Consider the following 24,943-nt stretch of genomic DNA (forward strand, 5'->3'; position numbering starts at 1 on the left):
ATTTAATGTTGGCATAATTTGACAAGAAGAAAGATTCACAAATTTCTCTCCCATTTCCATAATACCAACAAGAAGAAAGAAGTTAATTAAGTTATTCCGGTTGGAAAACGACGTCAAGACGTTTCTTTCTGTCATTAAATACAATCTTGATTGAAAGATTGTTAATTAAAGAGTGAAACAAGAAAAAGACAACGTCTATTGAATGAACACTCTGGTCTTATTTGCTTTTCTTATTGACAGCAATTGGCTAGCCTAGAGGATGACGGAACGATGAAGTAGTAGAATCGTGGACAGAAGACTGTATTGAAATGAATTGCATCAAAGTATATTAATTTATAGCATTGAACAGCGTCTATTAGATAGTATTGGCGTTAGTCAAGTTCACCATCAGCCTTGAACGATAAACCGTCATTTGAAGGAACGATCTAATTATTTGTCTTCAAGGATGGCTCTCTTTGGCCTCCATCAATTATTTTTACCAACTGTACAAACGTCCTATCGTTTAATCTACTTTTACATTGTTGTTGCTGTTATTGCAGCCATCATGTTGGGCCATGATGTCCATGTTACAGCTCAAAGTAAAGGAGTTTATGTCCTTGACCAGCAGAGCCTTGATAATCCGCCTCGAAAGTATTGCACTTACTTTAATAATAGGCTTGCTAAACGACAACCTCAATTAACAAATTGTCCTTGGTTTCAAGAAAATGCCTGCTGTACACAGCCTGAAGTCGATCTAATCTTTGCTGATAGACCATTACCTCTAAATCTACCACCTGAATGTAGCCGTTTATTTGATCAACTGATGTGCTATATATGCTCACCGGATCAACACTTATTTTATAATCAAACTCGTCAGACATTAACTGTATGCTTAGATTTTTGCAACCAAATCTATTCAGTTTGTCAAGATGCTCTCTGGAAAGGATTACCTATCAAGCATTGGTATCGATCGGGTGATGAATTTTGCCGTGCTCGTCGTTATGATGTTGCAACGCATCATTGTATGAATGTTACCGAGATTATAGTCAGCAGCGCAATCTCAAATCATTATTGCCTTTCGATCATCCTTGCAATGTTATGGGGCCTACTTTATTTGTTATAGAGATGGAAAAAATGATTGTACAACATTTATCAACTCACTTTGGACAATTAGTAACAGAGTTAGCTTGTAAAAGCATCAATCTAAACAGTACTACTCGTATGAGATTGATAGCATTGGTTTTATACTCTTACGCGTATGGAAGAAATCATACACATCCTTTTGTGGTTCAAAGCGGCATTATCCGCTATATCAATCAAAAATTAAACTTCATTTTAAGAATAAATATCACAGCAATAGGGTAATTAAGAATGAGATTTTATTTAACTGCAACTGATGATTACTACTGCATCACTACGGCCCAGAAATGATTATACAAGCTTATATCAATCGTACGATTCATTTAAAATGGATATTTGATTTATTAAATTTCATACACATGCACGGCTATAGATAGATATGATTCAAGACAGATCGATTGAGATAAAGTATGGCTATCATAAATGCCTCTATATACTCGTATTGATGAAATTGCCAGATGGACAACGCGTTAACATTCAATTCGTCGATGAATTTAGGATGGCAAAATTCAAACTACAAAGCATTCCGTTGTTAAATTATCTCGATTAAGACACATTGATCGTATCATCAATATGGAATAAATTGTAATATTTATAAAATGATACTACTAAAAGTATATAGAGATTATCTCAACAGTTAATTTTCACCTATTTGTTTACAACTACAATCGTTAATATAATTTTGAAAACACATTAATCATGCTCTTACTCTAAATTATTTAATGATAACTTACCTGATGCCAGTATAGCGTTATAAAATCAACTAAATATGGCCTAATTTATTTGATGGAAATAATTACTGTTATAAGTAGCAATTACATTAAGTATTCTTTTATCAAAATTTCAATTATTTAAATTATTCGTCTACCCACCCTCAAATTTTTTAATCTACCGTTACAGCTAGGCAAAAAAAATAATTTTAATTGCCTAATTCTATTTGACGACACTTCTTATAGTAGGCCGGCCTATCCTTATTTAATTTTACTACCGAAAGTTTATCTTGCAATTCCTTGGTAGACAAAGGAACGATTCCATATATAGCAATTTTAATTGTGATTAATAGAGGTTATCAGCAATAACAGTTAATGTGTTATTTGTTTCGATAAAGTAAAATAAACTAAATCCGTTTTGTCGTGATCATATAGAAAAAAGGCAATGGAAATAAAAATTTTTAAAGACTAATAAGGCAATTATTCGTGATCGTGGCGACTCTGGAAAGTTAATTACTGTATACGCCAGGATATATATAGTAAGACTGCCATATTCTATAATCCGTTAAGAATTACCTGGCTAAAATAAAGTACAGTAAAATTTGTGGGTATCTCATTCGGAGCGCAGTCTTCGGGCATACATCTGCAGAGCAAATAAATGTGCATCATTTGACGTTATTGTTGTTAAGAGTGAATCAAGATTGAAACTTAAATAAAACCTTTACATTATCTAATCGATGACTTTCGATTAAAATGTGTATGCATGGACTTACAACCTCGATGGGCACACCTTTTAGGTCACCTTGTAATCGCTATCTGCTCGACTTAGCAATAAAATCTTGATATAGGAATAAGAAAGGTCATGTCGTAGAATCAGGACTACTGTATAAGACAGTTTCGTATTTCAAATTTTCATATTGCTGTCTTTAGCCAATCTCCTTTATAACTTACTATTGTGACCCTAAATTACTTAATTTTACTGACAATATTTCTGTTGCCTAAAATAATTGCTGATCATATTGTAATTGATGCATACGAAAAGAATGTTAGTTAGCATGTAGCAGTATAAAATATTTGTGATATCGAACTTTAGTAGCTGTGCATTGTGCATATACAAGTAATGGACTAATTTTAGGTATAAGCAGTGTAGACTTTACGCACCGCGATTAGTATTCAATAAACACAACAAAAATTATTCAGTTATATCCATATAGAAAGAGTAGAATGGCTTTAATAAAAAAATAATTACATATTATTTTCATACATATATTGTACATGTTAAATAATTTATCTCTTGATTATCTACTCATGCTATGTTTTTATTTTGCCTGAGATGAATACTGCGACATTCTTGATCCCTCTTACCTGCTATTATACGAGTAACAGTCATGGCGAGTTCAATAAAATTGTACACCAGCACAATAAAACATGAATTAATGTTTTCGAGATAATTACTTTTATTATTAAAAATGCTGCCGTTACAGCGATGATGTCATTACATAACTATACTCGCATACAATTGTAATATCTGCAAATTTAAAATATTTTTTGGATTTTTATCCTATCAGACTGCAATCTCTTAAGAATTTCAACGCATCATTTCATTGAGACTTCTTTCGAAAATGATATATATTTTGTAATATTGATATTAGCTGTGGTTTAACTTATTCATTGATCGTATATTCATACGCAATCGTTGGTAAATAACTTAAAATAATCTGTGGACCAATCATTCAATGAAATTATTCATTTCATTTAGAAAAATCCCTTTCGTTAATTCTATTAATTAGTTTTATAATGATAAAGATAGTGCTTTAAATATTAATAAAATGATCGTTGGTATTATCATAGTACTTATAATAAAGTAGACGTAGTCGTCAATTTTGATTGTATCACTATCATTATTGAATCAGCCAATATGACATACACTATATTTCAGTAGTTGCATAGCAGTTCACTTTGGGCGATATTGTGCCTTTAAGACCCAAACACCTTCGCCATGAGTCATAGATCGAAAAGTACACATTTCATTTAACATAGCACGAAAAGCAGCATTATCGGTATTTCTCAATTTTGATTGAAATTTATTTATAATAGCCCGGCTAGTTGCTTGTGTGTTGGGTTTTCCAGCAATAAAATCGCGTAATTCCAACAAGATTTTATTTCTAGCTCCATCTAGCACAACTCCATCAACATCATTATTATTTGATGTATTATTTCCCGATGGAGATGAAAACATATTCCTAGTTCGCATTTGCGTTAATAGATCTTTGGAAGACATCACTTCAGAGGCATTTTTTGCCTTCCCACTAAAATGCTGATTTTGTTCTTGTTCCACTCCCTATTAACAGAAAGGTAATATTGGTTATAAGTGTATGTAGCAATTCTAGATCAAGACCCATTTGATAACTTATCAAACGATATAAGAAAAAGCGCTATCACTAATTTATATGGATGACTAACGCTAGCCTACCTGTTTTGTTTTTGAATGTGAAACTGAGGATTTACCAAACTTTGGCCTAGCAATATTACAATAATTGAACAATAATAAGATAACGTTATTATTAGATTTTCAAGATAATTAGTTTAGTCAAGATATTAGATTTAAAAGATAAACAAATAAACAACTTGGCCATTGGGGCTCCACCAATTCCTGATTTGCCCGTCCATGTTGGTATACCAATAGAATATTTCTTGCATTCTTGACTTGAATTTGTTAAAACCTTCTTAGCAATCTCTGCCACACGCTTGGCTTCACTTTCCACCAAAGAATAATCTTGGTTAGACGAATCTACAATTTTATCATGTTTCATTGCGCTTTGTACGCCTTTGAAAGCACAGAATAGAAGATACAATTTAAATATATATGCGCTCCATCGTTAAATACAAGTAATGCACTACAATATATCGATGATTAGTATTATTAGCTAATCATTTACCAGCTTTCTTGAACAGAGCTCCTAGTACGTAATCGTCTGAATTGCCCGTTTTTCCGGTTTTGGCATCAAGCGATGACGAATGATAGCTATCTTCTTTATCTACATAATCTACCCTAGTTCCCTCAATACCTGTAAAGTAGAGTGTCAGACTAAGTAAATGCACAAACTGTATAATATTCTAGATATACACGTGTACTGATGATTACGGAGTTGCCTTAATTGATTACTAATGTACACATATTTATATCAGCGCGAAGAATTTAATATCAATTACTGCCATCTACGTCTATGCGCATCATAAAGAAAGAGCGATTTATTTGTAATGGAAAAGGAGGTAGTAAACTACCAAATTTACTCAAGTAACATTATACTATATCTTAAAGTACGAATTAATTGTCTTCTGCTTAGATCTGATGTGATGTAAGAAGTAAGGCATTTTATTAATTTGAAATATAATAATTTACGTTTTCCACGGCTTGATTTCTTCGATTTTTTTCTTGAACTTTTACGTGCTAGACGATATTTTTTAATCTTATTATGTAAGTCAATCTCAGAACCAGTTCCAGCAAATATCGCACTCGTTTCGTTATTATCAGTGGAATCTAATGAAAACAGCTCATATAAATCGTTCGATTTGAAGAAACGTCGCTGCTTTGGATTTTTTAAGATTCGATTGGTAAGAAATTCTTTAAAGACTTGCCTAAGGAATTAATAACCATTAACTTAAATATTGATTAATTCGATCATGTCTTCTCTATTTACTTGGTAACTTTACCATACATGACGAATTTCAGTGATAGTTACCGATGATATATCTTTTCTTCTATCGTTCCCGATGTTAAAAAGCGATAAATTGTGACCTCTTTTGTTTGTCCAACTCTCCAAGCTCGTTCCCTAGCTTGCATATCAGTACTAGGATTCCAATCTGGATCGAAAATCACTACCCTGTCTGCTCCAGTTAAATTGAGACCAAGACCTCCCACACGCGTTGTCAATATGAAGATAAATATGGCATTGTTCTGTATATTGATAACAATTCTTCCGTTAGTTAATCTACTCACGTCATTAGTTACCGATACAATAATATCCAAGTACCCTGTTGAATAATTTCACTAGCGATTGTCTACTAGAGATGTTGGTTGTGCCATCCATACGCATATAAGGGTAGTTCTCAGATTTTACAAACTTTTCTAGGATATTTGCCATCTATTATAAAATACAAGACAATTGTACCTATTACTTAACACAAATGAAGGTATTCCGACAAGATAGCTACTACATAAAATAATACACAATAAAAGCTAATTGTAGTGAAAAGCAACCTGACGCGTTTGAGTAAATAACAATACACGATGCTTATTTTCTCTCCATAGTGATAGCAGCGTTTTCAGTGCAATCATCTTCCCAGATAATAGCCAATGTCCATCAGATCGAATAATTTCGCTATCCACGTTAACCTTTGCTACACGTGGTACGGAAATATTTGTAAGATGAGGATGATTACAAATTTTGCGTAGGGTAATGAGACCGCCAAAAGCCTGGTAGTATAAATAAGAAATAGACACGTAAATTTAGCTACAGCTTTAAATACTATCTATACTTTAGAATTAACAGAAAAACTAACATGATTTCGTCCATCGATGATTCCTGCTACTTCATCAGATTTTAGATATTGCTGATAAACGCATCGCTGAAAATCCGTTAATCGACAAAATAATACCTAGACGCAAACCAGACAGTTGCTGTATCGTTAGACGCTAATAAGGTCAGTCATAATCTCTCTTTAACTTTAGAACATTTAATTAGCATACATGTTCATTTTTAGGGGGAAGATGCAAACAGTCTTTCTGTACTCCTGCTTTAGTACGGCGCAATAAATATGGATTGATGGTATCGCGTAAAACGCAAGCACATTTATAAGCAGTTTGGACCTATTAACAGGAAAAGAGTTAGCTGATTGAGACTTTAAGCCATCTTCTTAATTTTATTTTGTGACAAATCATAACCTGTACTTCAGTGGCGTTAGCATAACCTCCCATTGTGATTGGGACAGAAAATTGCTCCATAAATACTGGTAATGTGCCAAGTTTACCAGGAAAAACGAAATCGAATAATGACCATAGATCACGTAGATTATTTTGCATAGGGGTACCGGTAAGAATGACTCGATGTGGTGTTCTAACCTATTTCAACATTTAAAATGTTTGTATAAAAGAGTTATTAACTCGAAGAATTGTAAAAGAATTGGATACTGCCTTTATCGCATCTAGAAAATTGAAATCAATTTTAAGTTTAACAAGCCTGTTTTATTGCTATTGTGATTTCTGCATCAGGATTACGAATTTTATGTCCTTCATCGAGAAATACATATTCCCAAGGCTTTTGAGCAAGGAGGGTCTGGTATATGCGAACATGACTGTAGGTTGTAATTAAGATGCCTCTCGAATAGACTATGTCTTTGACTAACGACTCCTAATGTATTAAAAAATAAGACATCAAATTAAATATTGTACAGTGTACTACAGAATTATATCGCTATAGTTACCGTAAGTAAGTTACAGTAACTTACTAATGAGCCAGCATAAGAGCCAGTCTCATGAAATATAGCTATTCTAAATGGCGGCCACCATTTATGAAATTCTGCAACCCATTGTTCAAGAACTGTCGCCGGACATACAATTAGTACTGGCCCTAATCCAGTATACCTTAATAACAGAAATAAAATCGATAAAATAATCTATCAACTCTGTCGTCTTACAGTACGTAACAAATTGACTGCTAGACTCTAGTTGGCTTACTTTCCATGGCGTTGGGGTAATTTACTATATTTTAGAGCAGCCAAAAAAGCAATAACCTGTATGGTTTTGCCTAAACCCATTTCATCCCCAATTATTCCACCAGCGTCTTGTCTATGTAGTTCCCACATCCAACGGACACCGTCTTGCTGATATCTTTTAGATTAATTCAGATTTGTATTTTAGTTACAGGTACTAAAATTGTATCCTTCATTAAAAACATAAACACATAAGTAATTTTAATGGCTAATATACTTGAACAATTTTTTCCAGATGCCACCAGGTACGGACAGACCACCATCTAAAACCATATCGTAAGCATTGTCGAAACAATTTATGAATGAACTATAATCACTCTTGCTAGTAATTTGACCGACATCATTGCCTTCCACAGCATCTAGAAGTTGGTTATAAGCCTGAAAGCGTTCTTTATATAACCTATTATTATTATTTAGGGGTACCGGTAATGTAAGTTTTAGATGATATAAGTACTCGTATATAAATAAAGTTCACATGTCAGCTATTCATTGAATTACAGTTAGTACGTATTCTCAAACATACCTTATTCGAGTTCGATAGACATCCTTGTAGGCATCATCGATACATTTATCTTGTGTAGATATAATTCGCTTTCTGCTTAGCTGATGTAGTGATATAGGTTCATCTTGGTATTGTTTGTCTTTCGTATCCATTTTATTCTTTTTATCATTTTTAATGGGTGTACAAGTGCCGGAACGTTTTTCCTTACGGCGGCGCTTTTTGTTTTCATCGCTATCATAGAAGCTATCCAAGCATATAAAAAAATGTAAGCGTTAGCTACCGCTTGCTATTAGTAAAGTGTTACTACCTAGATATAAAATTAAACGTAATTTTTATATACCTGTCTGCTAACTCTTTACTATTAGGTACATATTCATCGCTATCGGCTCCTTGATCCTCAAAATCCGAACCGCTAGTATCCCTTAAACTACGAGAACGATCTATCTTTGTAATCTTATTCTTTTTACGCTTTTTTGATAAGGCACTTGGTAGTTCCTTATCGATCTCATTTTTATCGGGTACATTATTAGAAGAGTCTGGTTCAATTATGACTTGACTTTGATCGGCAGTATTATTTGTAGAATTTATATCGAAATCACCGTCGTCTAGCCAATTCTTGTAAAAGGTATCATTGAGGGACATATCATCGCCAAGCTCACCCAATACCGTTTCGATCATTTCATCGGAAACAGATACATCATCACTTGTAAATTTCTCATCAGGTATAGTATAAGACAAGGTTTGTTCACGTTGTTTTTGTAATAACTCTAATTTGTTATTAACGTCATTGCTAGAATCTCCTACGAGAGGTATAGTATAAAAATTGATAAAGTTCGGATTATTTTTCTTTCGAAGTTAATTTAATAGACTATGATGAGTATTATATCAGGCTAAATTCTACAATATAGCATAAAATCTGATCATCATCGAATGGAGCAGTAATGATAATTAACCAAAAAAGTGCAAGTAGCATAGCATGCAACAGCATCTATCAATTTCTATAACGATTTGCGAGCAATTCGTATCATACTATAGCAAATTAATTCTATAATTAATATAAACAATTGTTAAAACGGTTTCTTGGAAAGTTCTATTTGACATTATGTAAAGTAGAATCGTGGTGCTGTCAGCACATGCTAAATACAGTATGGACTAACCGCTACATTCGTCGTTTAAAGTATTGCTGCTTTCAGTGTTTTCTTTCTCCAGTACAGACAATTTTTCATTTAATTCATTCTCTTGATTTCTTAAATTTTCAAGCTAAAGTATGAATGCAGTAAAGGGCATATAAAATATTAAAGGAAAACTTACACACAGTATAATACACTTACACTTATTTATAAACGTTTATATATGCATGTAATATCTACGTCCGAGAAGCATCATATGTTGTATTTCAATAGATGATTTTGATTCTCATCATATATCGATACGATACTTTAATTAAACAACGTTTTATTATTATGTATTCAATCTTACCGTCGACATTACGTTGGATCTTACATGTTCATCTTTAACCGTCGCTAGTTGCTGATGGCGTTTCCTTATGATTAATCACAATTGGATTAGAATTTCTCGACTAACATTTGCAATATTATAGTGGTGACAATATGACTAGGTAGGTATTACAAGTAACAAACACTATAAGAAATCTTATTTCTCGAATCCCTGTATTGATACATTCTGTTTTAAGGATGATCTAAGTCAAATAAAAAAAGTGTCCTCTCTTTCGTATTACCAATATAGCCAATTCCTAAAACTCCCGTTATAACATGATTAATACTATCCTGTCGAAATGTTCCTGTCTGAACTGTATTTGATCTATCACAAGCAAGAGATTGAATTTAAAGCTAGTTACCTTTAATTCTGTCTATTACTATCATGCGTGTAGATTGATATTCATGAAGTTTTCTAAGTATCTGTACATCCTCTATTAGATCGATAGAGCTATTATTACGAAGAATTATAATTACATTATTGCGGGTGTAGATGCTATAGGGGCATGTAATATACAATCTATTGCATGGGTTACCTCATCGTTTCTTGAAGAATTTGCAATTGAGATTGGACTTTCTCTTTCTCAGCTAGCACTTCTTCCGCTTTGATTGCTTGTGCAATTTGATTAATAAGATTTTGCTCATAGTCAGAATGGTTAAAAACGGTTAAGCCAAGGGCTTTTAGCTGTTGTTGGCCATCAGCATGTGGATTGTCGACTTGTATTGTTGTATCATTTTGGATGATTTCATCGATATCTGCCTGATGACTACAGCTTGGTTGCATGTCTTGTTGATGCTCCATGATGAATCTGTCTCTCTCTCCTACTTGTCTATAATTAATTAATTGATGGTGAGAGTTTTCCAGTTCCAACAGACAGATCCGATGGTCTGCAGGTTGCAATGACAACCGCGATGATGTCAATGTTGCTCAATTCGTCTCCAATTTGAATATTGAAACTTTCAAAGAATGGATAAATAGACAATCCTCAATTACCAGCAATAGCGATAGCTTACTTATGGAATAGATGCAGCCTTAATGATGAATGAAATCGGTCTTAACTCTATGAATCATGGCCAGGAATGGAGTTTTCCGTCCAAGTTGAAGTTTCCAAGACAGGAATAGACATGATTTGAAGAAGGATTTTGCTCCTATACTCAACGGTCTCAGTCTATGGTATAATACACTCGTCGGTGTTCTATACAGTACACCGTATGGACGTTCATTCTACTGACTAAGTTAAAGGGACACTTATGGGAATCTCTACAGTACACACACTGTAGCATTGCCACAGTACTGTACACTGTACACTGTACAGTATAGTACAAGCGAGCACCGAATGATGTCATTTCCAGACTGGCCATCCCAGATATCCAGCTATGGCCATGATGCAAAACATTGTTGCAATCAGCATATAGTACAGTTAAATATTGGTAAATATTCTGTTGTTCTTTCGACACATGCAGCATCATGATCTGCCATGAGAACATACTGTAATGGCTAAATCCATGCAGTACACTATACTGTAGAGTTCGTCGTAGTGTACTCTAATCAGACTGGCCATCCCAGATATCCAGCTATGGCCATGATGCAAAACATTGTTGCAATCAACAAGCATACAGTACAGTTAAATATTGGTAAATATTCTGTTGCTCTTTCGACACATGCAGCATCATGATCTGCCATGAGAACATACTGTAATGGCTAAATCCATGCAGTACACTATACTGTAGAGTTCGTCGTAGTGTACTCTAATCAGACTGGCCATCCCAGATATCCAGCTATGGCCATGATGCAAAACATTGCAATCAGCATACAGTACTGTACAGTTAAATATTGGTAAATATTCTGTTGCTCTTTCGACACATGCAGCATCATGATCTGCCATGAGAATATACTGTAATGGCTAAATCCATGCAGTACACTATACTGTACTGTAGAGTTCGTCGTAGAGTACTCTAATCTACAGTACAATACAATACACGAGTAGTATATCACTGATGATGTCTGCACGCAGCTAAAACCTACATCGTTGTAACAAACATGAGGAGGAGCTCGCGATTACTTGTAAGACAAATTGCCAGCCAAACTACCCATCAAAACAATATACCAGCTGCAATCACTTCTAAAAAAAGGAAAAACAACGAAGAAACAAGCCGTAGCAAAGCCAAACTAGCTAAGAAAGAGAGTAAAAAACAATCCTCTGTGAATCATCATCATCATCATGCCAGTGATGACCTCAAGACTAGTCCACAAACCAAGAAAACGAAAACATCCAACAAGAAAGAGAAAAAGGTAAAGGATAATAGCAGCCTACACGAGAACAACCATCCATTACGTTACCAGAAATGGCTTGGAGGTCATATGTCTATCAGTGGCGGCTTATATAATGCTGCTATTGATGCACATCAAACAGGTGCTGGTGCTTTTGGACTCTTTCTGCGCAATCAACGTCAATGGGATAGTAAACCGTTACTGGATGAGGCTGCCAATCAATTTCAACAAGTTTGTAAGGAGATGAAGTTTACACCCTGGCAAATATTACCTCATGGATCTTATTTAATGAATTGTGGCTCACCCAATCCTGATACCTTACAAAAGAGTCGCAATGCTTTAATTGATGAATTAAAGCGTTGCGAAAAATTAGGTTTAATGTTATATAATTTTCATCCTGGATCATCCCGTGGCGAAATATCTCGTACGGAATGTATACAGCTTATTGCTGAAAGTATCAACATTGCTCACCGGGCTACTAACAAAGTCATTACCGTCATTGAGAATATGAGCAACCAGAAAAATGTCATTGGTGGCTCTTTTGAAGAATTAGCCGAAATTATTAATCGTGTTGACGATAAATCTCGAGTTGGTGTCTGTCTCGATACATGTCATACATTTGCTGCTGGTAAGCTTGCCAAATTTTTGAACTGTAAACTATATTTAATAATCTTGTCTATAGGAGCTTATGAGTAGGGTCATGGACATCGTGGTAACCAGATAGTGTATCGAAATTACTGTAGATGTGCTATAAATTCTACTATTTATATGTTTAAGCTCAATTACCCTTTTCCTAAGTCGTAACTATTTAATTAAATTGTTATAAAATTGACCAATCTAGATATTAAAGAGCTATAGATCGATTAAACATGGTATCATTCTCTTGGTAGGTTACGACATAGCAAGTAAAAAAGGCTATAAGAAAACTATGGATGAGTTTGATAGTGTAGTAGGCTTTCAATACTTGCGTGCTATGCATATTAATGATTCCAAAGGTGAATTAGGTTGCCACTTAGATCGACATGAAAATATTGGCAAGGGAAAGATTGGCCTCAAGGCTTTCAAGCTAATTATGAACGATTCAAGGTTAAACAATATACCTATGATATTAGAAACACCATCTAGATTTGAGATGAACTACAACGACGAAATCAAGTTATTGTACTCATTGTGCGATTAAAAATATAAGTACACATTTTACATGATATACTGTAGATGTGTTCATCTTATACTGTAGGTCATGATATCACACTAATCACAGTTCAATTCACAATCCATATATACGCACCATATACGGCAAGTAATTATATAAGTTGATAGATTGATAAACGGTAAGTTATCTTTTGTTGCACTATTGTGTAATTCCAATTCAGAACAAAGTTGTATTTTATATTTATATCACACAGCCAACTAATATTTTAAAGCATCGATTTTATCATGAAGTATATGACGTACAATTTATATACTTGTCTTTATACATATAATATTCGAGAATTAAAATTAAATTAATTACTTTCTTTACCAAATATATAATAATTATTCCTTTATAGTATAAATATGTCTATTTTAAAAAAATCTGATCATAAATCATTTCGCAATTCCTATTAATAAATGTCAATTCTCAAACTCCATAAAGATAAATTGTTACATTAAGACGCTATATTGCTTTTCTGCTATATTAAGAACTTGAGCTGTTTTTTGTTAAACTTATGTTTAATTCAAAGATAGCGCCCAATAAATGGTTTAAAATAAATAGATGAAAAATTACGATCATAACTTAAAATGGTTGCTGAGTAATACATTTTTGCTATACAATACAATACAAATTCTCAGCGGTTTAGTAATAATAATTACAATTGCGAAAGTCACTAAGGATTCTATCATTTCGAATTCACTCCTTCGCTTTCATAGAAGAAATCTTTAAAGGGAGTATTTAATCCTTATCGATAACTAAAGTCGGTAATGTTTTACCACCATTGCATAATATAGAATATACCATGCGAAAGAGTTCATAAAAATCTCTAGCAGGTTAAAATTAAATGGAGTAAATCATAATCTTATTTCTCTAGTCAATATTTCAATAAATCGATACAATCACCAAAATCACACTCTGAGTTTCAGTACTTACTTGCTATTCGGATCCATACATTTTATTAATGGGACCGTATTGGTTGCAATTTCCTGAAATGGAAATATATAATCATCAATATAAATTATGAGGTTATGTATTATTCAGATACCTGATGCAGTCCTATTATTACGCGTAATTGTCTTCTTTCGCAGTAGTACCTTTTCAATTTTTCCTTGCATATATGTAGCTTGTGCTTCATGATAAAGGTCTACTAACTTACTTAATTCCTGATCGTTGATGAAGATGTAGTGAAACTTAATACAGTGTAAATCAATACCATTATATTACTGAAGTATATTACAGCAAATAGTATAGTAATAATTTACCGCCATGGTAGAATATGATATATATTTTCCTGAATTAGAAGTCTCATCGCCTTTGCTTGTTCTCAATCATAATTACTAAATCATTTACTAATCCTTAAAGAATTCATCATCATAAAAAAATTACCATTGACGGTGTTATGTACAGCAAGTGCACTATTGCAGTTGTTGCATTTACAATGGGTATAAAGGAGTTTTTCATCTATAAAATTAGGAACGAGTACTATGCTATTACTTAAACCACTTTTAGATAAATGAATGGCTCTTTACACTATCGTACCTTTAATTATCTCCATACTTTCTGCATGTAGATCCCTAGCATCGGCACAAAATTGTTGAAAAGCTTGAGACAAGAACGGTGAGTGAATTTTCATTTCTTCATCTATTTTTAGTATAAAAGGCACACTACATACAGTTGTTTATGAAACAGCATTGATAATACTGTATAGATTCAACCTTCATTAATATTTTCTACGAAATGATCTACATCTTCCATAAACAGTTTGTGTTTGGTAATACAAAACTTGGATAATTTTTGTAAATCGTCAAATCCAGCCACTGAACTTGGTGTGTCAAACTTGAAAATTAAATGTTAAGGAGAAGAAATAAGAGATGAAGTAATTTCTAAACATACGAAGGTTTGCTAAAATAATATGCAGGAGATAGTATCTGTAGATACAGTTGACTCCAAGCGTGAGATAAAGTTTTCTTTCGTTTCAATATCAGCCATTTCACAAGTCTTTTTAATCTCTTCTTGTAGCCTTATCAACAAAATAGAAGAACATTGCACGGTATAAAACTGAATGTGTTTACAAATAGATATATGTTACTATTTAAAATGGTATAAGGACGAAAAATAATGCTAACTGCCTAAATTTATGGCATTGTCGCCTAAATTTGCTGGTGATGATTGTCTTGTCCAATCTATGTTAAGCAATTATTGGAGATACAATTTCAATTAAAAGCTAAATTATATGGCTGGACTGCAATTTTTCATGTAAACATCCTATAATTATAAATTGTTTAACTATATATTACTGTAATATTTTAGCCTCGTTCACTTCGTATTCTAGAAGTTTACGATTCTGTTTTTTAGGCTTAACAGCAGCAGTTGATACCACTGGATTTTCTTTTTTTTCATTGATAACCAATACTTTATCCGTCGATGTACTACCGTTAGATACTTTAATACGTTGTGATGAAGCTACTCGAGCGCTAGTTTTCATTCGTTTTTTATCTTCTGAAGGCTGTACTTTTTTGCCAGTAGTTGCATGTTCTTTCTTAATAGCTGTGGACTTTGCTGTTGGTTTAGATTTTGCAATTGGCTTTGAAGCTATTATGTTACGAGACATAATTTAGTTTAGGCTCACTAACTTAATTTTATCTCGTATGAAGTAGGGTATAATAGCTTACTATAAATTTCGGATAAGCTCTTCTTTTTCTTATTGAATTTGCCTTTTACCTGCATAGACAAACCGATATTATTTTACATATTCGCTTTAATACTGTATTACGTAATAGCACAATAGTGCAGCATTCTATTTGTTATGTTCTACTTGTAATTCATTTTCAGCAATATTTGCATTTTCAATCGCACGATTAAGTGTTTCAATAATTTCTAATTCTTCTTTTTTTCTTTCTATCGACACTTCGCTTTCTATATGATATAGATATAGTTTAATCCATTCTTACTAATACTGTATATAGATCATGAATGATCTCGGCATTGACCAGCTTTATACTTATTTGCAGTCAATAAAATATTACTACTATACATAGTAAATACAATAAAATATTTATCTGTTGCAGTGTATCTGTTGATATATCCACTAATTATATATAAATTATGAGATAAGGGCTGCAATAATACTAGGCCCCTGTCTTATGCAATACCTTCATCTTCTACTGGCTTATCCCGCAATGTAGGCCTTATAGAACGGGAGAGAATCGAGCATTAATATTGCTTCGAACTAAAACATTGATTTCAATACTTAGCCGTTAACATACGCATAGTTACATAAATCAAAGGATCGATCACATTGTAATAGTTGACAAGACAGATCTAATGGACTTCGAAAGTACAGGATATAAACTTTTGTTACCTGATTGAAATTAATTTTTTGCAGCGCAAATAGGTTGAATTATTGAGTAATGATTGCGATTTGTCAATAGCAATGGATATCTGGTTGATTTCTTCCTGGATCCTATATGTGAGTAAAGTTAAACGAGGTAAATCAGCAGTTGAATATTTACCCTCTTGGACAAGCATGCAATTTATGAGTATGGCATAATGGATTATTACAATATTTCTCTATTTCATTAACTACGTGAAATAATGCATATTTCTAAGTGGATAATATGAAGTGCTAAAGTGGTTTCAGGAGTAAAATTCTGAAACGCATTTTTCCTTCTTGGATACTGAGCATTAGTTTTAACATCAACATGAGATAGTTTGATGACGAAGTACCCCAAGATATTATATTTGCAGTGTTGCATTTATAGCAAACATGGTGAATAAGTTGCGTATTTATGACAATAACACAAGTCGCTAACATTATAACTACTAGGTTAAGAACTCTGCAAGCACTGTCTTTATCGCTCAGTAGATTCATTTTTAGATAGAATCAGCCTAAAAATAGCTAATTTATCCATATTGGAAAGAATCCAGGTTTTACGACTTACAGAGATTTTGCAACATTGTCAATACTGTTATAGTCTATTAAGATCATTTACGGTACGATAAATTGATTGATTGATAGAGTAACTTACACGTTGAAGGATCTTTTGCAATCAACTGCAAGTAATCGAGCCATCGAAAGTGGTTAAAATATTGCAAATGTTCTAAATTATTTTAGAGCAATTTATTAGAGCAAGTTGCCTCCATGGTTGCCTTGGTTTCTTTGATCAGTTCGTAGAGTGCCTACAGTATACTGGATAGTCAACTGCAGTCACAATACTATCTAGGCGCACAGACACCACCACAGAGCCCATAGAGAAAAAGCTTTTTCTATTATGGCCAAAATATCGAGTTTATTGCTAGTAAAATTAATGTCATCTGATTACATACAAAGAAACCCACTTACACTACAAATTGAATTGCCCTATATGACATTAGTTTTTAGCGGTACAAGCCTCGTACGGAAGGACAGACCCCAGCTCGAATAGTTGATGGTACTATACCGCACTTCAGACAGAATTGGTAGTCAATATACCAGGTATAATGTAGCTCTTGGTACACTTGACTATAAATTTCAACTACTATCCCGAACAGTATAGTAGCTACAATACTGTCAGCACCAAGACAACGTCACGTCACACCAGCGTGCTCGTGCACTCAAGGCCCACCGGAAACGAAATCCACCATTGCATCCACGTTCCATCGGAAAATTGCTTGGAACCTGGAATTATCGTTGATAATATTGGAAACTTCCTCCATTTCTTACCTTACTGAATGCTACTGAGCTTCTGTTCTTGGTCTACAGTACTATTGATATTATACCACGGTACAACTACGAGATAGGGTATTGATTGTTGGAGGATAGGGTATTGATTGTTGGAGGATATCTGACGACCTCGCTGCTCTTGCACAGGAAAGACCCAATTTTCTTGAAATAGAGTTATATCTCATCACTAGACTACTTGTCGAAGTATTCTTATTAACTGTGGATATTGCATGTGCAACAGCAAATAGCGACAGTCATGGCTAAAATCAATGATAGTTTCTTACTATGCCGTAATAATGCAGCGGAAGATTTTGTCGTTGGCATTGCTCAACATTCATCTCCCAATAGGATTATTGTCACCTATGCTAAAAAGGGAATCTATGTCTATGATGTAAGTCTCTATCTACTAAATGCTCATCATGCGATATTGTAGTCGTTGTATACTGTAGGGCATGCTTCTAATTTCAATTAACTTGGTAGCTAATATTGGCATGTAGTAAACGAATCTGCAATCGATATCTCTTGCATAACTGAGATCAGTATGTTGATCTTATGACTGGCCTATCACATTGTTTGTCATTCACATTCGTTGTGGTACAGTTAACCCTAACACAATGCTGTACATATTCGATTGTAAGAGATATATGGTGTTGTTCTTCTAGTTTTACCAATCTTAGGATAGATAGAAATTTCCATCAGTTAGATATAAAGTAAAAGGATATATTTTATTGTTAAAATCTTACTTGTAACACCATGGTAATGGATGAAATTGAACGTGATTATATGTGCAATCTTGCTATAGTATGAAGAAAAAAGTGCCTACAAAAGTTGGTCCGTAGAGCAAAGATACCATGCAACAAATTATGCTATCCAAGTAGAAAGTACCAACGATTATTACTGTGTCTTCAATGAAAAGGTTAGGCTGGGTATAGCTGTTATTATCAATATTATAATAAATTAATACTAACTCATGAGCACCAATGAGCAATAAGTATGGTTTGGAAGTAACACACTCTCAGTAAATGAAGGCTAAATGCTCCAACGAGATTATAAAATTATTGAACTACTATGGAAATTATAATTCAAACAATAACAGTAAAGACTTAACTGCTAGGATAGACCATCGTTACTAGATAATTAATTAATATTCAACGATGACATGTAGTCATAACCTACAATAGCATCCGAAAGAATGACTTTATGTTGGCATTTTACATTTCAGGATATTTTCCAGTGGAGCGACCATTGCCCAACATTCGGTGAATTTTCTCACATTTCTGTAAGTACGCTTTAAAGTTAGATCTTGATAATATTAAGTATTCAAGTATCAAATTAGCTAGATATACCCTACGTACGGGCGTTAAATTTAATCGTTAAATTCGAAATAAGTGATGATATTTCAATTTCATTAGTATTTACTTGGATTAAATAATACTGATTAATTAGCTTATCAGACAAATGTACTGCACGCGTATGTTAATGCCTATTGATTTGATGTCATGAAGAAATATGCTGAACTAATGCCATTGTTTCCTGCAATTGTATTCGCATGACTTATTAAAATATCTTTACGATACTCATAATCATCAAACAACTTGTATAACGCAGGTTGAAAAGCCAGTCTATCGACTTCATGCACCAACAACTACACCCATTGTAACTTTAAACCAGCCAATTATAATCTCTACGGATGGAACTGTAGCTCTGATGTCATCTAGTAATTCCAATGGTACAATGCCCACAACCCGTAAGAGAGCTAAAAGAACAAAACCAAAGTGAGTTTAAAATTACCGTGTACATACAACGAACAAGAAATAGCTACGATGTTATAACCTATGTAGTACCAATAGATTAATTTTTGTTCAAAACTGTGAATTAAAGTGATATACAGGTCGTTTGGAGTTCAATTTGGAGCCAAAAGAATAATTTTTTGTACGTAGGAATAATAACTTGTCGGGTAAGCAAACGATAGACTTTGAAAATTATCCAATAAATATCTATGAAGAGATAATTTTAATGACATTTTTGTGCTAAACATTTTTATTGCCTAGGACGATGAATACTATCTTAATGTCAAAGAATTACAAGATCAAAATCAGTCATTTGTCGATGTTCTGATGGCTAAATTATCAATCGACAAGCAGGTAATTTAGTTAACAACCTATAGCACAACTACTAATTGATGATTTCGATTATGTGAACCTTTAGATCCAATAGTTTTCGTACAATGTATGTTAATGATGTAAAATTCTTTGTAACGTTTATACATGTACTCTAGTAGATAATGCTAATCTTGTTCTATTCCAATCTTAGACCGATCTTCTAGCGATGGATTACAATTTTTCTCGAAATATCTTAGTCTCCCAATGTAAGAATTGAATTTTCATTAAAATTGCGATTTTTATAACTCTTTGTTTTGATCTCTGTTAAATTTCTTACTGACTCTTTATCATAGGGTCGGATAAATCATTACGCCAAAGTCCGAATATTACTAATCTATTACAAAGTAAAACTTCATTATCAGAGGAAGATAGCCGTATCAATTTACAAGTAGTACAATATAATTCCTTATCCGATGTTAAGAAAAGCCAATCTAAGGTAAATTTCTTGCATTGCTGGGTCTGTGTTGATATTAGTACAGTTATAAGATGCAATTGCTGTTGGTATAATTGTCTAGGTATCATTAGCTTTACTTAACTCGCAATATGTTGTCAGTGCCGAGAAGAGCGTTGATGGTGATAACACAGGTATGTACCGGTTTAATTTGAACTGTGACAATACTGCAAATTTATCCAACCTATCGGATACTGACCATTATATAAATTTATAATTACAGAAGCAATACTGTCGTTATGGGATTTAACATTTGGAACTTTGCAATGCCGTCATAACTTATTGGAAAGTCTAAAGCTTGACGAAGATATTGCTCAATCTTCAGATAACACTTTACAAGTAAGTAATGAACGGCCTTTATGTAGCTTTCTATCTTCACCTATCTGACTACCTTCAAGACACTCCTATACTTGCTTACTAAATACATTAATAACAAGTACTATTAATTTACAGCATGATTTTATATTTTTCTACGGTACTCCTTAACAATTACTCTTATTTGTTCTTATAGATTGTGAACATCTCTCCATATTTATTTATCGCTATTGATACCGCTGTGATTGTGTGTTATTACGAATGTCAACCAGCTTCATTGTTGTCTGTTTTGGGTATGAAAATGCCTTCAACCAGGTTAGACTGAATTTAACGAAAGTTTATGTGACAAAGTTTGAAATCGTAGAAAATCGAATATTCTTTTGTAATGTAATAATACTGATTACGCATTAACAAATTGAATTACGGTAGTTCAAGTTTCATAAGGAAATACGACGTATACTGACAGTACTATGGTTGTATTCTTTTAAATAATAGTGATAGCAACTCTGTATGTACAAATACCATTAATATATCGGATTGGAAGGGTCACGAGAAGGTATCAGTAGTTTTGATATTTACTACTACTACATGACTAATGATTAGTACTAGCTCTTAAAAGCTACTGTACTCAACTTCATAATGCTGTCTATTATAGGATCAAAACTTACTACAAGCATGGAATAAGGCAGCTTCTTATTTATCAAATGAAAGTAACGTTAGTATCTATACAATAAGGCTCATAAATTTCTTAATTGCTTGAATTTAGTAGTTGAGAGAACAAAGTTATTGATTAAATCTGATACGATAAAGTAATTTAGGGTGAGATGTTAAATTTTATCTATATTCATCCTTGCTATGCTGATAATATACACAGTATACGGCCGTGAAAAAATTCGAAAAAGCTGTTGATGAAGTCTTATCTGCTTTGAGTCCTGTAAAGGTAATCACGACCAGCATAACCTAACAAGTCTAAAGTGTAGCTGTATAACATCATAAAATGTATGCGTAATATTTCTTTTTTTTCCGTGGATGAAGGGCTATGCCAAAGCTATGTACTGCAACGCTTTATCTCAATTACTGCATCAGTGCATCGTTATGGAAAAGATTTGGCCAAGAAATGCTTTTATAAAACTTATTCGCGCGAATGGGATATCATTTAGGTTATGATCCTATTAGTTTTCTCTGAATGGATTATTCTTCTGGTGCAAATGGATTGATTGTTATAAAGCCTAACCTTTATAATGCTGTTAAAAACTGATGCCATTTGTTAATTTTTAATTGTAGTGCTTGCCCATCACTCTTTCCGACTATATTCGAAAAAGATGATATGGTATTTGTGATACCCCACTCAATATCGGTGATTTTTATTAATTCCTCATTCAAATTTACTACTATTGTAATTGTAGGTTCTGTTTTTACTTGCTGTTAAAAAAATTCGCAACTTATCAGAAGCTGTTATCGTGAGAGGGATGAAATATATTCTGTTGTAAGTGCAGTGAATGTTACACCCTACCCAATAACCTTAAAAGAAAACTATTAACAATCCAGATTTTTAAAAATAAAATGCTCGTATATGTCATGATTCTATTATTCTTGCAAAATCGTGTCTTATTCTACATCATTTAGTCAAGTATCATCAATTATTTTATTTTTATTATCGATGAGCCATGGACATGGTAATCTTTTCGTTACAGTTTAGGATAACGAACATTGTCGTAATATTATTGATTGCCGCTGTCTGGAAATTATTCCGTGTTACGGTTTCTTAATGTCTAAATATGATTATGATCACTTTCAGGGCAAGCGAATCAGTTATTACAGAAGCAGATAAAGAATTAAAGAAAAACGATGATTCTGAATTGAATGAAACATTAATTGAATTCAACGATATTCAAATCACAAAGCGAAAGGCTGAATACTTGTATCCTGTTATAAAAATTTTACTAACCCACCAAGGGTTGCTATATTTCTACGAAATATTAAAATAATGAGCGTGATAGTCCATTTTAATACCTTTCATATTTTCTGCACTCTAATTAAAAATATCTGAAATAGGGTTATTTTCTTAATATAAACAATCAGAAATTTGCTCTTGAGGCAGTTAAATAGTCATCTTTATTTTATGAATGAAGAATTGAGGACGTTCACTGTTCAAGAATGTTTGGTATGATACATTCTAATTCTGATTGATCTTAAATTATTATGGAGTGAATTGTTTCCTATATTTACTGAAGTTAAAATTTAATGTTTTTAATGGATGGCTTTATGAGTTGGAAAGCAAACTATAGAAAAATGACCGATATAAAATTAAACTTTATGTTGTCATTTTTCATTACAGGCTCTTGTACGATATTTAATATACTTATTGAAGCTGTGTATAGATGACAAAAACCACCGAATGAAAGCTATCAAACAAACCTTGGTTAGAATTATCACATACTTACTTTACAGTCAATGATAGTTACTAACGCAGAATGAGAAAATGTTTTGTTCTGTATTGTAACTTTATACATGCCAATAGATGTAGCTGATACTGCATAATCATAATATTTATTGATCGTTTAACGTTTTGATTAAATTTTTATAATCCTAGGTTCTAGACTGGATAAATGCACTGTTGGATTCGCATTACATTCAGTTTACTTTATCAAAGGATGCACATCAAGTTATTAAGGAATTATTTCAGCTTGTTCAAACGCAAGTAAGCCGGCTAAATTTGTTTTTGCCGAGATTCTAATGATACCATGTTACTGGTCTGCAAATTTTATCTTTTCTTATATCAAAGGAGAAGCTTCGATGTATACATTAAATTGATGAAATTTATTTTTGTTTCTGTAGATTCATATTTACGATAAAATTCATCGCCTACGTGGGTTCTTAGAGTATTTTAGAGGTTCTTTTAGTTTATCCAAGCCAAAACAAATCCAAAATTATTCTATTGAAGTAATATCATTATAACCTTGATGTTTAATACTACAGATATTTCAGCGTGCATTTAACTCTACCGGTAGCAGTCATGATACGAGATACTACTCTATAGCTATAGCTTTCATAAATTTTTCAAAATTCATACGAGATATTAATATCTTATCAAATAAATGTACTGTATATTGTCTTAAAATGGAGAAGGAACGGTTACATACTTTACTCACGTACATTATATCGTATACATTATTAATACGTCTAAGATGTAAAAAATTACACAAATTAATCCGGACACGGAATGTCAGAGGTTATAATGCACGGTGTGAAATGTTTATAAGTTGTTATGTATACGAAATTGGAGATACGAAATGAATTTATATAAGTACTTTAGCTATTTTTACAGGTTAGGATGCTTTACAGACGTTAAGATAACATGTTATCATTACTGATTGATAAAGTTATCTAATTGACACTTTTTATTTACAAAATGCTGTACATATAATGAATATGAAAATTCCCATATGCAAAGGACTACATACTACATCAATAGAGATAAATGTGTGATGACCAGTTTAGTTTAGTTTAAATGTTACTGCAATGGAAATGAATATGTCGTATAGTTGTTCATGCCTCCAAAAATAACGGAAATTCTTGTAGATGTATGGTTTGCCGTCTAACGATGAATGCATTGAAAAATTTGAAACTAGAAAATTACATTGCAATTGAGTTATTAGCTATCATAGTATGGGTATTATACTGTTACAAATAGCAATTTAAAAATCAATAATTACTTTCTATATAATAAATCACTGCAGAGTAGAAAATCGAAACTACTGTATTTTAATTAGTTCCTTTTAACAGATTACGACGACATTAATGTGCTATTAACGTACTACTTGCATAACCTCACAAGTAGAAGTTCCATTAAAAGGCAATGTTGTTAATTCTAAAATTAATTTTCTGCGTTATATCAAACATAACTAGCGCAAATACACTTTAGTATTTGTAAGCTAGCATCAACATCTGGAATTTTAGTTTACCGTATCCTTTATTTCCTTTATTCGTGGATATCTTTATCTTGGTCAAATCAGATCATTGTCGAGCTTTTGATAGGCAAGGCATAGAATGTTAGACAGACTACCTTATAATATTAGGATACCTTTCAAAACGTTGTTGTTTTCAATAATACCCTAAGACGTTAACAAACATCAAGAAATTATGTATTGTGAATTAGTTTTTCATAAATAGAGTGCTAGGTAAATAAACCAGTCGTTGGCCCGTCGATATTCCCGTTCTATAGATTATGATCGATAGTTAGCATA

The 24,943-nt window shown here is 33.0% G+C and overlaps 5 protein-coding genes across 5 annotated transcripts; 3 read left to right on the plus strand and 2 right to left on the minus strand.

Annotated features, from left to right (window-relative positions):
* Positions 1-445: 445 nt before the first annotated feature.
* Positions 446-1,102, plus strand: TRIADDRAFT_53631 (uncharacterized protein; the record flags this gene model as incomplete). Its single annotated transcript, XM_002109482.1, has 1 exon — positions 446-1,102. One exon carries the CDS (start codon positions 446-448, stop codon positions 1,100-1,102), a length of 657 nt encoding a protein of 218 aa, XP_002109518.1.
* A 2,681-nt stretch (positions 1,103-3,783) lies between these two features.
* Positions 3,784-10,401, minus strand: TRIADDRAFT_53632 (uncharacterized protein; the record flags this gene model as incomplete). Its single annotated transcript, XM_002110026.1, has 20 exons — positions 3,784-4,170; positions 4,303-4,348; positions 4,458-4,656; positions 4,769-4,897; positions 5,233-5,468; positions 5,573-5,787; positions 5,864-5,974; positions 6,091-6,306; positions 6,393-6,488; positions 6,580-6,699; positions 6,775-6,951; positions 7,136-7,240; positions 7,338-7,473; positions 7,567-7,719; positions 7,819-8,001; positions 8,125-8,346; positions 8,444-8,903; positions 9,261-9,363; positions 9,583-9,646; positions 10,136-10,401. 20 exons carry the CDS (start codon positions 10,399-10,401, stop codon positions 3,784-3,786), a joined length of 3,624 nt encoding a protein of 1,207 aa, XP_002110062.1.
* Positions 10,402-11,640: 1,239 nt separating this feature from the next.
* On the plus strand, positions 11,641-13,051 carry TRIADDRAFT_21078 (uncharacterized protein; the record flags this gene model as incomplete). Its single annotated transcript, XM_002109483.1, has 2 exons — positions 11,641-12,499; positions 12,762-13,051. The coding sequence occupies 2 exons, from the start codon at positions 11,641-11,643 to the stop codon at positions 13,049-13,051; spliced, it is 1,149 nt and encodes a 382-aa protein (XP_002109519.1).
* Positions 13,052-15,359: 2,308 nt separating this feature from the next.
* Positions 15,360-16,594, minus strand: TRIADDRAFT_53634 (uncharacterized protein; the record flags this gene model as incomplete). Its single annotated transcript, XM_002110027.1, has 5 exons — positions 15,360-15,658; positions 15,739-15,787; positions 15,882-15,982; positions 16,219-16,253; positions 16,428-16,594. The coding sequence occupies 5 exons, from the start codon at positions 16,592-16,594 to the stop codon at positions 15,360-15,362; spliced, it is 651 nt and encodes a 216-aa protein (XP_002110063.1).
* A 1,430-nt stretch (positions 16,595-18,024) lies between these two features.
* On the plus strand, positions 18,025-23,654 carry TRIADDRAFT_53635 (uncharacterized protein; the record flags this gene model as incomplete). The annotated part of the gene is made up of 21 exons (XM_002109484.1): positions 18,025-18,159; positions 18,571-18,684; positions 18,991-19,047; positions 19,377-19,543; positions 19,650-19,725; positions 19,820-19,912; positions 20,082-20,136; positions 20,224-20,366; positions 20,446-20,515; positions 20,605-20,720; positions 20,893-21,011; positions 21,192-21,252; positions 21,352-21,411; positions 21,571-21,636; positions 21,732-21,856; positions 21,981-22,026; positions 22,103-22,182; positions 22,495-22,624; positions 23,035-23,118; positions 23,290-23,397; positions 23,535-23,654. 21 exons carry the CDS (start codon positions 18,025-18,027, stop codon positions 23,652-23,654), a joined length of 2,025 nt encoding a protein of 674 aa, XP_002109520.1.
* Between the last annotated feature and the right edge of the window lie 1,289 nt (positions 23,655-24,943).

Source organism: Trichoplax adhaerens, genomic scaffold (assembly GCF_000150275.1).
Source record: "Trichoplax adhaerens TRIADscaffold_2 genomic scaffold, whole genome shotgun sequence".
NCBI classification, from domain to species: Eukaryota; Metazoa; Placozoa; class Uniplacotomia; order Trichoplacea; family Trichoplacidae; genus Trichoplax; species Trichoplax adhaerens.